The sequence below is a fragment of the Lepidochelys olivacea genome (genome assembly GCF_965140295.1).
Source record: "Lepidochelys olivacea isolate rLepOli2 genome assembly, chromosome: 22".
NCBI classification, from domain to species: Eukaryota; Metazoa; Chordata; order Testudines; family Cheloniidae; genus Lepidochelys; species Lepidochelys olivacea.
Window position 1 is genome coordinate 16,125,328 of NC_140432.1, and position 18,156 is coordinate 16,143,483.

The 18,156-nt window shown below is 39.7% G+C and overlaps 1 protein-coding gene across 1 annotated transcript in view; it reads right to left on the reverse strand.

The window, feature by feature from the left end:
- Positions 1-18,156, reverse strand: part of POU2AF1 (POU class 2 homeobox associating factor 1) — a gene marked incomplete at its 3' end in the record, with an annotated part of 115,408 nt that overhangs the window by 94,031 nt on the left and 3,221 nt on the right. Inside the window, exon 2 of the mRNA XM_084612067.1 lies at positions 5,864-5,956. Coding sequence (XP_084468193.1) covers positions 5,864-5,867 — 4 coding nt within the window. The 5' untranslated portion in view covers positions 5,868-5,956. The remainder of the gene's footprint in view (positions 1-5,863; positions 5,957-18,156) is intronic.

Below are 18,156 nucleotides of genomic sequence, written 5' to 3' on the forward strand. Positions count from 1 at the left end.
GATCCTTTGTACTGAAGTCAAATCAGTTGTGGACTTTACAGATAGAAGTGTAAAGAGTACAGAATCAAGATGTACAATAAGAACATAGTACTGTCCTTATTTCCATGGGATCTGTGTATGTGAGGGCAGAACTTGAACCATTGATTTGCATCACTTATTAAATATTGTGCTCAAAACTGAATTAACCATTGTAAAATATATAATTTACAGGCTTTATTTTAATTGCATGAAGACTCAGTGAGAACTTTGTCTAATTTGGACTGAATTATGTTCCACTATTTTTCATTGTCAATAAATGCTAATAATTTCACACCCATGTATTTACTGTGTTACCTATTGGTATCAGTGTTGCATTACATTATAAAGTAAAAGATAGTTAGGAACTTGGAAATAAGAGCATCTTATGCACTAACAATCTGCTTAAAGTAGTCATTATTAAAAAGCGGGTAATACCACCTTTACCAAAAGTGAAGAGAGAGATTCTTAAACCAGACTTTGGTCTGAACAGAGAGCCTTGGTTTTTAGACAGTCACTCTTGCAAGGAATCTATTTGGAACCTATAAACATTCCTATACCAACTCTGCAAATAGTGCAGTTCTTATAACTTATTTACATTATGTGAAATTCAAGCTATAAAACTGATCTTAATGTGCTCCTTTTATTCATTCCTCATTGGAATATAGAAATAGGAAAGATGTTCTTTTAAAAAAGGTTTTTTTTTCTCTCCCTTGTCTCACCCACTTAAATGTATTTTATAATCATGTCTAAAAATTTCTAGCTTCAGATCAGAAACTAATCTGTGAATCAGGGTAACAGAGACTTCACTAATGCAAGAGTTCATAGAGGGAGAGGCTGTTTTAACTATCAATCACATAAAATATTTCAGGCCAAAAGGGGGCATTCCTGGGAAAGAAAAGGCTTAGAATAGGAATTCTCTTTTATAAAAATATATTGCACTTCTATAACTTTTATCTAATCATCTCTACACTTCACAAACATTTATAAAGCCTCACACCAATCCTATTGGGTAAGATATGAGATATAAAGGGCTCACTTTCTCTACCACTGAAATGCAACCCTGTCTGTGTAGAACATGGTAGATATTTAACACCAGCACAGAACACAATAGTTTGATGGGAAGTGAAGAACACAGTATTTAACTGGGGAATTCGGGGAGGCAATACGTAATTACCAATATTGCAATCTGGCCAGGACACTTACGTTAACTCCCTGATTCATACAGAAGTTGAGTATAGGATCTTTAATGACCACAGTTGTTCCAACTCAACATTTCTCTTTTACATCTCTTTGGAAAAAAGACGCCCTCTGGCAATGCAATTCCCTGACACTATGCTTGGTACAGATTCATTACTGAGTCAGAGGATCACATCAAAAGGTGCTATAGTCTTTCCGAACTTAACTAAATAGCTCCTCCCAAGACTTTGTAATAAAGAAATAAGATGGGTTTGCAATATAGGTTCAGGATTTACAGCGCAAAAAACAAACTATTAAATGCAAAGAAACGACATTTTCAGGCAACATTAAGGTTGCATAGTTAAAACTGCAGGAAGCCAAGAAGTACACCAGTTAAGGTTCCAACAGGAGTGTTGACCAGATTGTTCATTAAGGATGTTTTATGGTAGGCTTTGCAGGACTCTTCCAATTCCTGTAGCTATGGAAAGCTAACCTGGGATTTCTGTGCTGCCTCACATAGTTGCCATATTCTGGATTTAATTAAATTTCCTTTTTAGCTTTGGGGTGAATACCATGCAATGGAGGAAGAGGCAGAAATGTTTGCTGAATGGGTTATCTTGAGGAATACTAGCTAAACGCTAAGGTTTATGAGGCATTTTGACACCTACTCTCATCTGCCTCCTCTGGATTTGATGGCATTCCGTTTTTGAAAGGCATTATCTTCCAAGAATGAAAATCCTTGGCTGGAAAAGAGTCCTATAAATTCCTTGCACTTGCAGTGGGGTTCTGACTAGGGTTCATTCAAATGGCATAAGTAGTGGGCAATAAATAGTCAATTATCTCAAATAGCAGATGTGCATATATAACATATTCCATTGTGGCATTTGCCTACCTTTCTGGAACTACTCAAATTTGCCTATAAAATCCTTATTCTACATTAGCTACAAAAAGACTGGGAGCCACGACTTTCTGAGTTCTAATCCTGGCTCTAACACTTCCTCCCTCTGAGGCCTTAGGCAAGTCACTTTGCTTCTCTGCCTCATTTCCCCATAGATAAAATAGGGATAATATCACTTACTGACTTATCACCCAGGTCTGTTGTGAGGACCGATTAGTTGTGTATCTAAAGTCCTTTGAAGATATAAAAGCACCATATAAGTCCAACCAGCATGTAGTATTACTTTAAGACAAAGAAAAAGTGCAGGAGCCTGGCATTTAAATGCAAAAGTCAAACTGTAGCACAGAAAGAGACAAAACAAGCACCTGGATCAGATGTAATGCTTTAAATGCCTTTTGGGGAATTTTTGCATCAGGAGAGAGGATGTTCATTACGTAACTGTTGCAGACATGCTATGACTTGAAGAAAAGTCAGGTGAACTGCTGCATTCTGTGCAGAGGATTTATCTACCTACAGAACAGCACTGTTACATACTGGACTTATTTGCATTCAGAGGCTAGGACTACCACAAAAAGACTAGCAGTGTAAACAAAAGACAGGGTGAATATGATCCCCTTTGACTTACAAAATCCTAAAGTAATTTGAGTCAATTCACGGCTGTCTCCTTTCACAGAGATTTTGTATTTAATATTGGTTTCTCTCCTGTAAGAATAATGTCCTGAGGTTGTCTATCCCTCCACACCATGGGAGCTGTAGGCAAGAGAGGTCTGCTGGGTTCCCAGAGGAAGAAAACCTCCCCTTCCAACCAAGGGTGATCAGATAGCAAGTGTGGAAAAAAAAAATAGGTGCCAATATAAGACAAAGCCCCAAATATTGGGATTGTCCCTATAAAATCAGGACATCTGGTCACCCTATTCTAAGGACACGGAGCAGCCGTGAAGCTACTTCACACAGTCACAGATGTAATAACCCTTGCAGATACAATCCTTCCCTCCCTAGCAGTGCTAGGGTGCAGATATCTGCAGAATAGCTTCTTTGGCTCACAGGGCCAATCTTCAAAAAATAATCTTCAAAAAAAAAAAGTAATCTTCAAAAATATTATTAACATATACATATAGTGCCATCTGTTTTCATAATACCTTGCAAAAAAGAGATAAGCATATTCTTGGTTCCCCAAACAGCTTGCAGTCTATCTATGACTACTAGACAAATACTCATAAGTTATGGGGTAATGGTTCAGGAGGGGGTGGCTGAGGGGATTACGGAGGATGAGAAGACTGGAGGGATTTCACGGAGGAGTGAGAGGGTGCTTGGCAAACAAGAGAGACATTATTCCAGGTGTTAGGTTCAGCATGATGGAAGACGCAATATGGTAAGTGGAACCAAGAAATGTCAGAGAAGAGATTCTGACCCACATACTCAGCAGCATGCAGTTCTGTTCAGCAACAAAGAAGCCACCTGTAGTTCCCTGATTTTATAATCAGTTTTACACCAGTTGCAGCCAAGTGGAAAGCAGCCTGAGAGCTGCTTTAATCTACAGTGGCTGCTTCTGCCCCCCACCACAGAACTGTCCACCCAGGAACTGTGCTCTGGCAGACCCCTTTCCCACATGCTATGCCAAGGGCTGTAGGCATGGTGGTGTAGAACCTGGCTATCCCAGTTCTATGCCTTCTGGGGAATGCCCCATTGGGGAGATCTGGCAGCTTTCTGGCCCTCTTGTAATACCAGCACAGTGAAAGGGTGACTGTTCTCAGCAGAGAATCCAGATCCATTTCTCCTTTCATCCCAAGGAATATGTCCTGGAGACCATGCATTATAGTGTATACAGAACAGCTGGTGTACAAAGCACCATATGACAAGTGACCAGTGCCAAAACAAACAGCATCTCCCTGATGCAACCAACTTCAGTTGAAAAATACCATATCCTACATAATCAACCGCAAAGCAAAAGCCAATATTATGATTTTTTTAAAAAACAGTTTCCTGACTAGCAAATTCTAATTTCCTGAATAAAGCTGAGATCTTTGAGTGGGGGAACCATGCAAATGTTGGGAGGAAAGGCTCTTCCACCCAGAACAGAGAGCAAGTCCCTTAGCTTGTAGGAGTGGCTACGATATGACGTACCCTACCACAAACCCACACACACAGTGTTGTGATACAGTGCTTCTACACAGTTCATAGACTCACTGGCCATTCCCCCCTTCCTCCTAAATCTCCCACAAGCTCTCCTCCAAGCACTCCTGAGGAGAGAATCACTGCACAGCTTGGTTCCATGGCACTCAAGGGCCTGCAAGATTCAGTTCTAAATGCATCAATTCAGGTCTGAGATCCTGGTCTTTGTGACTAGGCAATAGGATTCAACACACCAATGTGAACTAGTTGCCTTTGTTACTAGCAGTTTATGTACCACAGCCTTGGGCTGAACATTTTCCTGCCTTTTTTTTTTTAAACCCACTTGCTGAGCTCTACCTCAAAGCAGGCAGCGGGCAGCAGTGGGTCTATCTGGAAGAGATCTGGGAGAAGTCGCTGAAGAAAAGTGAGGGTGTTTTTACCTTCTAAACTCTCTGTGATGCCTGAAATATGAAGATTATTTCTTCTTGCCCTGGTTTCCAAGTCATACAATTTCTCCTCATTGTCATCTTTGGGGGCAGACATTTCCCCATTTCTCTCCTTTATTTCAATGGCTGTTCTCTGGAGCTCATCTTCTGAGTCAGGCATTTGGGATGTGATGTCTGAGATATCATCTCTCTGTGAAAATGTTGTCCAATTTCTCTACCAGGAAGGCCCTTTGGCATTGCTCTAGGCCTTGCTGCACTGTCATAGTGAGGAGGAGTCTGTTTTGGGGGGGTCAAATCCAGCCTCTCTTTATGCCTTTGTTTGTCATTTAGATCCAGATGTGATGATCCCGTAAGTCTCCAAGGAGCTTTAATTTCTGAAAGCTGGAGTGCAATGAGGTATCCAAAATAACCACCACATTTCACGTGACGAGAGCAAAGAATAGGAACCAAAATGCCATTGCCTCCTGGTTACTGTATGACCTCACTCAAATATTCACCAGTGACAGAGATCTAAGTACAGGAAAGTATGCCGCATCAATTAATACAAAGTTTAGTGGCAGGTTTTGAATTTTAGGTGCCATTCGTTATGAATATGTTTATTTTATGGAACCAGCCAGTTCCCACTGCTGCTCATTAATGGCCTGAGTGTGAGTCCTTCCACTCACTGGTTACTCACATGAGTAACTGGACACCACTGGGAGTAAGCAGTTTACAACCTGACCTTAACAAACCACACACATTTTTGGAGCATTAAAAGAGTGCGACTAAACCAGAGTTTTTAAACTGCATTAAATACACAATTACATGGAAACTGAGAGTTAAATCTGCCACAGCTCCCCTAACTTATCTTGTTTATTTCTACCTATTACATCACAAGGGCTGAGGTTATGCCTCCTGTACAGATCTCTCAGGCCTTTATGTAATACTTTACTAGAAGTGAGGGCATAAACATATTTTTATACCTTCCTACAGTCTGTGGTGAAGTCCCATTTTAATCAAGCAAGAAATACCTGGCTATGAATTATTTTGCTCACATGCTGGTAAGACACTAGAAAACTCAGATCTTGAGATGAACAGTAATTAGACCCATGCATGCTAAGGACTTTGTGAGTACTTTGGCAACCGCTGAGGAATCATTTTCTAATGCCTGCAGGTGTACGTGTTTGAGTCACAGGTAATGTGACCTTTCCATTTCGCTGGAATCATTACTCACCCATAAAGGCATTTCCGCCATGATCAAATGCCAGATAATCAGCTTCTCTGGAACCCTGCAATTCTTAGAATTCTCAGCCAGACATGTTGTCGCCTATAATAAAATACACAAACACAGTTAAAGTCCATCTTAAGTATATTTACATAAACCATGCAATATGTCTGATGTTGGATTTTCACTTGCCATGTATATGAACGGTTATACTGAGAAGAATTTCTCCCTAGTTTGCTAATATTATCAGATGCACTTTAGCACAGAAACTCAATGGCAAAACAATGTACTGTGTATTGTAATGACAATTATGCATCCATAATGAATTCATCACAAAGTATGTTGGGGTTTTTACAAGGCAGATTTTGACTAGGACTATATACCCAGTAAGAACTCCCTTTACACCTCTACATGAGCTAACCTGACATTGGGTCCAACACACAGAAATAAAGGGGGCTATGCACCTTCTTACCTCTTTTTCAGAATAGGTGGGCAGTGAGTACATGGAATGTTGACTCTACCTCCCCCAACGCCATGGCCAGCACAGCTGAGCCAGAGAAGGGGAAGGAACAGTAATTTACTGCTGCCAAAGGCCAATAACAGATAACTTCCATCCTAAGGGTAGGAGAAGTGAGGGGGTGGGAGGGATTGTGATTCTCAGAGTCATTATGCCTTCCAGTGCTACTCTTTAGTGATGCAACTTATACACCATCCTTGGCTCAGGGCTGTGCATAATGTCACAATCAAGCTCTTAAATTGGTCAGCTTTTGATATATGTAAGCTTCTCCTAAATATTCCCTCAGTGAACTTGTGCAATGCAAACAGAGCAGCATCTAGCATTAATTGGTCCCCTTTACAAGAGGCAGGCTCTTGTAAACATTATCTGGAAAAAAAAATTTACATGGAAAGTAATAATGTATGTGAACATGACTCAGAGACAGGTCTGCATATGAGCTTCTAGGAGAGGGTTTTACCCTACCTGGAGCTATGTGAACAAGTTCTCTTCTTTCTTTAACAACCCTAATTAACCTTTTATACAGGAAACTAGACCAATCTTCTTGAACTGCCCTATTAACCATAAGCCATTACAAACATGCTGACATCTCACTCAGTTTGTTATGCAGAGAATAAGGTAATTATAATTACAAATTATTTTTGAACAATAATTCCCAGAAATGTAATAAGAATATAGCAGAAATCATCTTTGTTTAGGTTTCACTCACATCACTACCTTACAGACACACTTCATCCTTCAGTTGCCTTAGGGCTTGTCTACACACACAAGTTCTACTGTTTTAATTGTACCACTATAGTTAAAGAGGTCCTACCTCCTCTAATATGGTTGCAGAAAGCAGTATAATGGTGTTTTATATTAGTAAAGTCATATCCACAAAGGTAGGGGAATAAGCTACACCAGTATACAGTGTTTTTATATTAATACAACTGTGTCTGTGTTAGAGGTTGTCCCTAATTTAACTATTTTGGTTAAAAACACACACACACACACACACTCTAACTGAAATAGTTATACTAGAGCAACAACTGGGTTAAGAACAGGTCTGAATTATCAGCTCCACAGTGGAATAGAGTGGGGTGGTCCCATAGGAGGTATTTGCTCTACCACTTAAGAGATGCATTGAGCGGGCTTAAACAATGTAATTAGTTACTAGGTTCTCTCCTTTTTACAGTAACATATTGCATTTAATTGTCTCTTCTTCTCTCCCATCCACTTTCCTTCACTCGTTTAAAAAGAAGAGGGAGCAATGGAACTTGAGCTCTCTGGTTACATTGGATGCTCTCTCTCATTTTATTTCTGTAAAGAGTAAAGTCAAGGAACATAACTAATAGAAAGAAATCTGCCTTTATCGCTGTCACTGGGAGAACTGCATGCAGTGTTGTTGTAGTCATGTTGGTCCCAGGATATTAGACAGACAAGGTGAATGAAGTAGTATCTTTCTTTGGACCAACTTCTGTTTGTGTGAGATACAAGCTTTCAAGCTTACACAAAGCTCTTCTTCAGGTCTGGGAGAGCTCTCCCTTCAAGAACAATTTAAGTTTTAGCTGCACCCTGTTCCTGATTTAAACCAAGAAACCGGGCCTTGTGATGGTTATATTACAGGGGACCTGTAGACCTAAGACCAAGGAAGCTGTATAAAGGTAGGGTCTTTTCCTCATCGTGGAAGGGAAGTAAAGCAAGGATAATCTGATGATGGCTCTGACATCTGCTTCATTGTTTAAGGCCCCAGGCCTGGAGCTCATAGAAGAGGGAGCATGAGAGCTTCTCTGTCTGACCACCACCGTGTGTTTTCATTGGAGTTCAATAAGGGGAGGATACTGACAGGTTCTCAAAGGGGAAAGAGATGGGGTGAAAGTTTTGGACTGCTGATTTTTTAGAAGTGTTTGTTACCCCAGAAGAGGTAGAAAAGGATAAAGGGGGTAAAAAACAAGGCTGATGTCATGGTAGGGGTCTACGAATGACCACCTAACCAGGAAGAAGAGGTGGATGAGGCTTTTTTTAAACAAATAAAATCATCCAAAGCACAGGACTTGGTGGTGATGGGGGACTTCAACTACTCAGACATCTGTTGAGAAAATAACACTGCAGAGCACAGATTATCCAACAAGTTCTTGGAATGTATTGGAGACAATTTTTTTTATTTCAGAAGGTGGAGAAAGCTACTAGGGGGGAGGCTGTTCTAGATTTGATTATGACAAATAGGGAGGAAATGGTTGAGAATTTGAAAATGGAAGGCAGCTTGGGTGAAAGTGATCATGAAACGGTAGAGTTCATGATTCTAAGGAATGGTAGGAGGGAGAACAGCAAAATAAAGACAATGGATTTCAAGAAGGCAAACTTTAGCAAACTCAGAGAGCTGGTAGGTAAAATCCCATGGGAAGCAAGTCTAAGGGGAAAAACAATTGAAGACAGTTGGCAGTTTTTCAAAGAGACATTATTAAGGGCACAAGAGGAAACTATCCCACTGCATAGGAAAGATAGGAAGTGTGACGGGTTCGGTCACAGAGATCCCCTTGGGACTGTCACCTGATGTGTTGAGACTACCTCTGAGCCCATTTTCTCTGCCAGTTTGGGCCTCTGGAACCCTGTCTTGTTGAGCCAGATATGCTAATCTGTTGCAACACAGACCCAGGGTCTGATGCATGCCCCCAAAGCTGCAGACTTAACTGAAAACAACTTAGCAAGTGCTCCTGTCTCTAGCACCCAGACACCCAGCTCCCAATGGGATCCAAATCCCAAATAATATGGGGCATCTTTAGTTGGTCTTTGGTTAGGAATCAGAAGGCCCTGGCAGGGGCGGGGAAGGAAAGGAGCCAGGAACTTATTGGGAGATCATAGGAGAGGAAAGGAGTCCTAAGAGGTTTGGATAAGAGTCTGAGCTTTTTGATGCTTATGTGAACAGAATAAATTTAGTGTTGTTGTTCTTATGACTTTTATCAAAAGTCTCACAATATGTGATGTTTTACTTCAATCTCTGACTCCTGGAATCATGTGACTATGTGAGACTCTCAGCTTGCATTTTAAAAAAGTGAGTTTCTAGCACTCATGGTTTCAGAGGAAAGCTTGAAAATGTGACCCCAGGGCATGCTAAATGCTCAAAAACCATAAAAAGAACCCCAATTTAAAAATAAAAACACAATACAAATAAAAAATGTGATTTCTATGCCAATCTCATGATTCTGGGGAGCATGACTCCTGATTTTTGAACTTTTGGGGTTGTCAACTCTGCAAATGTGTTTCTTGAGGGTTTGGCAATTTGGTACATGTGTGGTTTGTTTTGCAATCAAGATTAATATATCAGGTTTGATCTCCAGCATACTAGAAACAATAAGGGAAGAAGGCTAAATGACAGCTGCTGCTCTAAGACCAAAGCACTCCCTCCTGGTACAAAAATTCCTATTTACTTTCTTTGTTCCCCTCCGCCTTAGTATTTTCAAGAGAACTTGGACAAAAAACAATTGAAAAAAAACCAACCAGAAGAAGCGCTCCCTAAAACAGCATCAGCCTACGCCCTTAGAACAGCATCCATCTCCACTGGGATCTAAGCTTTCCCTCCTCCCATTAAAGTATTTTCTCTCCAGCATTCCCAGCAGAAGCAAGGGAAGTGACCGATTGGCACACAACACAGCCCCTTGTGTCATTTCTGGAGAAATGAGACATTGTATCTTTGTTTGTAACAGTGAGTAACCTAGCACCAATTGTTGATAGCTTTTCCACAATTAAGTCTTATCTCATCAGTTCAGGCCCATAGCCACAGGTATTGATATTTGCTGCAGAGACCAAAAGGAGATATAATCATGAAGGAGTTACTGTATAAGCCACTATCTTGAGTTATTTTATGTTCTTCATTATAAAACCAAATCTCTCCCGGATTCTCAGTGTCTGTTCATCTGATGCTATATGCATTATGTTTGCAGATGCTGCTGCCATACTTATGATTTGGAGGCCTGTCCAGCACAACCCTTCCTAGGAGAAAAAAATCTCTTAACGTTATAACCAGCTTCCACTATTCTATTATTTAAAATAGTGCTAACAAGGATGGTCTTGCATTTAAGGCACCCAGCTAGGATGCAGAAAATCTGAGTTCAGTTATCTCTACAACAGACTTCTTGTGCGACCCTGGGCTAGTTATTTACCCCAGTCCTACAAACATGTACATAACTTTATACACTTTATTAGCCCCATCATCAATAGCAGTATTTGTGTGTGTAAAGTTACATGCACACTCATATTTGTGGACTGGGATGTTGATCTCTTTGTACCTCAGATCCTCATATATATAATGGGAATAATTCTTTCTTCTCTGCTGAGGCCTCAACTTGCTTTATCAATATAGCTTTACTGCTGTAAGTATAGTGGAAGAAACCCCAGGGTAGACACAGCTTATGCAGAAAGGAGTTTTTCTGTCGCCACCTCCCTGAACGACATTAGCTATGCTAACAGAATCATTCTTCTGTCTATCATGCCTACTCTGGGAGTTTTGTTGTCATAGCTATATCAGCTGTGTGTAGCTTTTTTTTCACACCCCTGACTGACAGAGCTATGTTGACAAACTTTATAGTGTAGACCTGGTTTTCGATTATAAGCTTCTGTCTCTTACTATGTACACATACGGCAATAAGCACAATAGGGATCTGATCTCAACTGGGGGCTCCAGACAGTACTGTAATAAAAATAAAATAATTTTAATTTAAGATAAGTGAGCCAGAAGCACTAATGGCACCAAAAGTCATTGTTCTCACCACTGCAATCAATATGTCACAATTGTTAGAAGACAACATGTCATTTTATATCAAACATTTTAGAATAAAAATAATACTTTCAGTTATAATGTACATGGAACAATGACTGGTTGAGACCTTCAAAGTCTCCCAAGAAGGAATTTGTTAAAAATTACCCTAGGAAATGTACATACAACACTGGAACAGATTCAAAAATTCCAAGGCCAGAAGGGAACATTGTGATAATGTTCTGACCTCCAGTGTAACACAGGCCAGAGAACTTCCCCAAAATAATTCTTAGAGTTTTAGAAAAACATTCAATCTTGATTTAAAAATTGTCAGTGATGGAGAATCCACCACAACCCTTGGTAAATTGTTCCAGTGATAATTACTCTCACTGTTAAAAATGCATGCTTTATTAGTTTAATCCACTTTAAATTCAGGCCTTCAGTTAATTTGGATTAATTTTCCTGAGTGTCCCTGTGTAGACAAGCCCTAAATTACTTTTGAAAATGGGACTGAGGCATTTTTGAAAATGTTACTGTAGGCCCAGGTGCTCAAATATATGTAGGAACCTAACCCCCATTGAAAGTGCCTATATACCGTTGAAGATCTGGGCCTTCGTGCCTAAGTCATTTTGGTAATAGGACTTTAGAATAAAATTGACTTTGGCACTTAGGGGTATAAGTCTTATTGAAAGTCAAGGGGAGTTAGGTGCTCAGGTGCTTCTGAAAATCCCAATAGGTGATTATCTGCTCTTTTACGCTCTTTAGGAGCATAAATACCTTTGAAAATCCTGCCCATAGATACTTTTGAAAATGTTACCCTTAGACTTGTCACGGCAAAGGTGAAGAGAATCTATAATCTAGTTCTGCTTGTTGCAAAAAACAACAGAAATAAAACATAAGGGTGAACCATCCAAATTATTTTTGTTTGCTTTTGTTTTGACAATGTTTAAAGCAATTAAATCATCACTAATTATAGTGAGCATGCAGCCACTTCAATCTTTAGTTAATTGTGGCGCAGATGATCTTTTATCAGCCTATACAAGAAGCAATGCTGCCACCCGTTGTGGAAGCCTACTAAGAGGATGAAAATCCAGTTTTTGCTGGACAATTGGTCCTGCAAAACTTCCCATGATGCTGTTTAAAAAGTGTAAAAGGATGCAAAAAGACAAAGCATTGGGAGAGAGGCCTCCTGTATTGTGTTCAAATCTATGCCAATGACTTTGGGTGACTAATCTAGCCAAGGTGGAAGGGGAAGAAAGATAAAGTAAGGTAATAATAATGAATTGTTGGTGTAAACTATGTAGCCTGCCCCAAAACCAAAACATAAAGTTCATCATGCTTAAATTTATGGTAGTTTATTTTGAATTCAGATTTATTTAGAGTGGGGATTCATAGATTAAGACGAAGAGGGACAGTTATGATCATCCCCAAAAGGCTCAGGTTCTAGTCACAAAGTTCAGCAACTAGGAATGAGATCCTTGGACCAGAATGGTGAGGAATTGAATAAAAACAGCAAAGCATTTGTCCCCAGCCCAGTACTGTATTCATATTTCACTTGCTAGCTGTTTGCATTGGACAGGATCCTGCTTCTGTTATATGACCCTGAGGGAAACACAATAAGATCAGGTATCTTCCATGGATGTTTTATATTAATACATTCATGTGTCTTAAGTTTCACCCCCTATAAAATATTCAATGGCTGAAGTGAAAGCCTTCCAGGGTGTATGCATGTTAGTAACCAAGGTTTAAAGAACTGATCATTTCTCTGCTCTGTGCCACAGAAAGATGGCCTGTCTCATCTTTATTTTATCCATATTCTTGAGCTTGTCTTGCTGTGCTGGGGATTTGCAACTTCTTCAGAACAATGAGAATTGTGAAAATGGAATCTTCTGTACAAGAAGAGAACAGAATCAGTCAGTCTGTCCAGCAGGTATTTTGAAATAGGCTAATATCCATTTGCTAGAAACTATGTAAATGTTCTCACAATCCTTTTTCTTGAATTTTTAAAAAATATCCTTCAAAAGAGTGAAATTCTTCTGACGTAGCATCTGATCTTTATCACTATGATTAGGTAACAGACAGAATCCATGACTGGCTGGAAGGTTTAGCATGACTACTGCAGGAATAAGTAAAGCTTTCTACATTGAATTCAATATTTCTGATCTCATTGGAAAGCCATTCTTTTTGACCTACCTGGGTTACTGTGGGCGCAAAAGGCTTTAGAATCAGAAATTAAGGGCCAGACAGGTGAGGCCCTTTGTTTTTGCGTAGAGAAAGGGGCCGGCAAGACTTGGGGGGGCGGGGGCAGTCAAGCAACTTTCTGTTGTGTGGGGGAATCACAGATCTTCAACTTATTCATATATTGATGAGAGTGAAGCTTTTAAGATATTACAAGAGCATATGTTGTTCCCTGGCCTTTTATAGGACCACATGGTAGTTGTAAATGTATGTAGCCAATGGATTCAATGGAGCTGACAATTTATCCAGCTGAGGATCTGCCCCATTGCTTAGATTGTTTCTAGTCCTGCAAGTAAATACTTTTAAATGAAATAAATATTTTTAGATTTTCTTGGCTTCTTCAAAATGCTCTTTCATATATTGCTTGTGCATTGGGAGTGCAGGACAATGGAGTTTTTATTTTGTCGAATTCTATGGGAATTTTTGGGTAATAAATAGTTTCAAGGAGTGGTAGTGTGAGCTGTGATCTGAGGGATAATTAGGTGTAAATGATAAATGTGTAGCATCCTGTCTTTTCTGTAATAACAGCATTTGCCAATTAGAAGATTTTCATACGGCATTGCAATATAAAGATATAACATATAAATATAAAATATAATATATTTTATGCAATGGGCAAGCATTTTTAATTGAAGAATTGGGATATGCTTAATTGCATCAAAAATTAGAACTACAGTGTAATTACAATACATTTATACTGTAATTACACTAATTAATGTACCTGTATTGTGAAGTTTTACTCTTTGCTTTTTTCTGAAGGTTTTTTCTGTCCTGAAGGAAGCATTCTACCAGTCCCATGCCCAGCTGGCACCTTCCGTTCTGCAGAAGGAACTCTGACTTCACACAGTTGCCTGAACTGCCCCGTGAATTTCTTTAATCCCACACCTGGCCAAGTGGCATGTCTTCCATGTGGCTCAGAAGCTGTGCAACCCAAGGAGGGTCAAGAAACATGTGTCTGCCATGGGGAAGGCCGTGTGTTTCAGGTATAGGACCAGCTCCTTCTGATTGTGAAAGAACAATTTAAAGTGGAAGGGTTGAAAGTTAGTTTTATTTCTAATAAAAGATTCTACCATTTTCTTAAATAACTAAACTATTATTATTTATTATTACTTATTATTTGAATTGCTGCATCCCTTGCAAGACCCAGTCAGAGACTGAAGCCCCCATGTGCTATGCACGGTACCCTCAAATAATGAAAAGACGGACCTTGCCCACAAAAAGCTTACACTTAAAAAAATCAGTTTTATTTCCAAATAATCTATTGTGACCAAATCACACTGAGAATTTTGACCACATCATGCTTAATCACACTAACACTTAAAGAAATGCTTCATTTTAAAACAAAATAAAGGGTTTTTGTTACTTTGAGCTCTAGAACTTTAGTACTCATGAAAGTGAGAAAATGGCAGAACTGGCTAGATCCAAGCATTGGTCAGACACTGTACAAACTTCTAGACAAAGGTCTGCCAAAGCATTTCAGGACCGCTGTTGTTTTAGTCCTAAGTGCTCACACACACCTACCAATGTAATTCAATCCTGCCCATAGCACCATCTATTATTTCATCCTTGGGCTCTCACATTACCCTGCCAATATACCTAGTATGCACTACCCTAAACATAATAATTCTCCTTCTTTACTGGCTGTACCCTTCAACCTTACAACTGACTATTCATATGCAGGCCTCATGTCTCCCTGTTCACGTTCTGGAACTCTGTATTGTTTTGAGTTTCTCTTGGTTGCGTCATTCTGTCTCCTCTGATGGAAGGTAAAGAGCATGTATTTGAAAGTCGAAGGTTCAGTTTACATCTGTCCAATAAAGTGAGATCCTGATATAAGTAGTCTGTGGAAGCAGTTTTGCCTGGAAGACCACAGATGCTGAATAAATCTCTTTCTTCTTACAGCTCAGTGATGCTCACTGCCCATGTGCTCCAGGTTATAAGACTTTAATGGATGGGAGGAGACACTGTGTTAGACAGGTATATGACATTTGTAGAGACGCAACTTCCCGAAACCAGGAAGGACAGTGCTTGACTAAGAAAGAATGGATGAAATACTGTACAAATAAGGTACTGTGTTTTTTATAAAAAGAAAAGGAATACTTGTGGCACCTTAGAGACTAACAAATTTATTTGAGCATAAGCTTTCATGAGCTACAGCTCACTTCATCGAAATCCTGGAACTATGCATAACTTTCTGACCATTTCTGCATTGCATATAGACTGTGCATGAACAAAGTGTCACTGGAGTTTTCACAACATGCTCTGAATTCGTGCATGTTGCTCCTGTCCTACCTGAAATAAGAAGTTCAGATTCTTTCAGCATGACAAAACAACTGCCCAATTTCCTTCTTCATTTTTCTGTTTTTCCCAAGAGGTCCTGATTAGAGTCCCAACATTCAGATTGTTTTCACACTTTTATGGCAGAATTTCTTCTTTGTTCATTTCTCTACAGGTTTGTGCCCTTCCTGAAGACTATCAAGGCTATGATAAGGTTCTTGGCCTCTGCGTTTGTCGAGCAGACAATCTGAACAGTGTGTGTAACTCTCAGTGTAGAAGACAACAAAGAGACATTCTGCAGTTTGTCTGTAAAGGGAAAAATGCTCAACTTTCTATCACTTACAGAAATGGGAGCCAGGTAAATGTGCTTCTCTTGTAACTTTTCCAGTGCATCTATTTATATTAATTTTTTAATATCCAGTCAGCCTTATAATTGAAGATCATCCTCCCTCTTTTTTTTTTTAAGGAGTGATGTCTTAAGTGTAGGAACAAAACAAAAGTAAATTCTGCTTTAGATGTCTGATGTATTTTTGCATCTGGTCTTGTATTGCAGCTGTAGCTTGTATGTGAAATTCATGTCACCCAAACTTATAAACTTTTCAGTATTTGGATATTCTGAACAAGAAGATGGTGTGGCCTGTTGGTTTCAATTTCCAATGTATGCAGACGGCCAATTTGGAAAAGAGGTGTGCTGGTACTGATAGACATAATTGTCTTTGTCCATATGGGTCTGGCCAGGTTGAAGACTTAGCAAGCTTGTAACCTGCACTGCAACTTGAGAAACAAATGGTTCTCTCTCTTCCTGGGCCTGGTGCCTTTTACCACATCACCTCAGAAATTAGAATACTTGCTACATAGTGAAAACATTTCAGTTGTATTGGCTGTCACCCTATTTGCCTGGTAGGCCATAAAAGTGAGAAAAAAGAATCTGAGAAGGAGGGTACCTTTGACTTAAATGAAATGAGGGAGTTCTAATTTTTCTAAATCTAATTTTCAGATATCATTTTCGGGGTGGTGATTTTAAAGATGTAACTGATTTTAGGGAAGGGTTAATTTTGTTTCTTTAATTTGTGTGTTTAAAATTTGTATCTGTTATTTGGATTTGTGTTGATTTGCAGTTTGTAATTATTTATTGTATTATGAGAAATGGCCTATGGCTAAGATATTATATTAGTAAACCTCAAACTTCAACTTTTATTTTCAGATTGCCATTTTCTTGGAACAATTAAAGGCAGTTCTACAAGTGCTGCGTTCCTCAGCTAAGAACCCCTGCCCTACAGAGCACAGCATGTCTTCCTATCCTGTATACATGGTGAAAACAAACGGTAAGGAAGGGGATGACAGATTTCATAGTATTATATAGGTAATGAATGGCCTTTATAAATGTAATGTTGACATCCCTGGGTGGGTTGTTGGCAGCCCGGATTGAACCTGAGACTGCTGGATCTTGATGTACAAGGCTGTAGTTGGCTTGTCACTCTAGGGGTATGTTTACAGTGCACATTAATCCCAGGCTCTGACTTGGGCTTGAGCCCAAGCCCTTCTTCCAGCCACACAGAAATCTGTCCAACTTGGGTAAACAAGCACTCAAGACCTGGGTCTGAGGTCTCTGCTAGGGGGGTGGGTCAGAACCTAAATCCCACTGAGGCTTAGGTCCAACCCCTGTCATTTTTCAGGTGGATACAGGACAAGCCAGTGGCCAGAGTCAGAAGGTCAGCATAATGCAGTATGGACACATTAGTGTGGCTGTGACACCTGAGTCCAGCAATTATAAACCCAGTTTTACAATGCACTGTGGATGCTCAAGGATGGGGTTAGAAGCACCAAGTCTACAAACCCAGGTCCCACAGCTCTTAGGGTGCAATGTAGACATACCCTCAGTGGCCTGACCACTGCTAGAGTGGGACAGAGCACCACACCAAGTGGACATGGCAAACAACAAGGTACTCATCAAAATACCTTTTAAAGAGCTTCAATGGATTATTTCCTAGAATGGAGATCTCAGACTCAAAAGTTTAATTCAAAGTGTCAGCACTCTAGATAAAACTCACACCTCTGTGCAAAGATCCCACCTATGTACTTGTTAAATACCATGTAAGACCAGACATTTTTTAAGCTTCCGGCTTCCCCAAAGTGTGATACGCAAAGTATGAAGAACGCTAGGTTTACATGTCAGACAATCCCTTTCACAGATCCTTTGTCTGTAGAGATTCTGCTTGGGGATGCTTATGCCTCATGTTTTAATGTGCATTTAGCAAGTAGATGTAAATGTACATATGTATGTATATTTTTCCATTACTCTGGAATAAAAACAGTGTGCCAAATGCATTATTTGTGTAACCAAATGAAGCTCCGTTAGCATTAATTGTGCCCATTTACACAAGTGGTGCATTTGACCATCTGGGCCAGATCCTCAATTGGTGTAAATCAGCATAGCTTGATTGACTTCAGCTGAGTTGTGTCAATTACCACCTGAAGATCTGGCCCTGTAGTGCCAAAGAGAATCTGAAGCACATGGATACTGCACATGCGTTTTAGAGC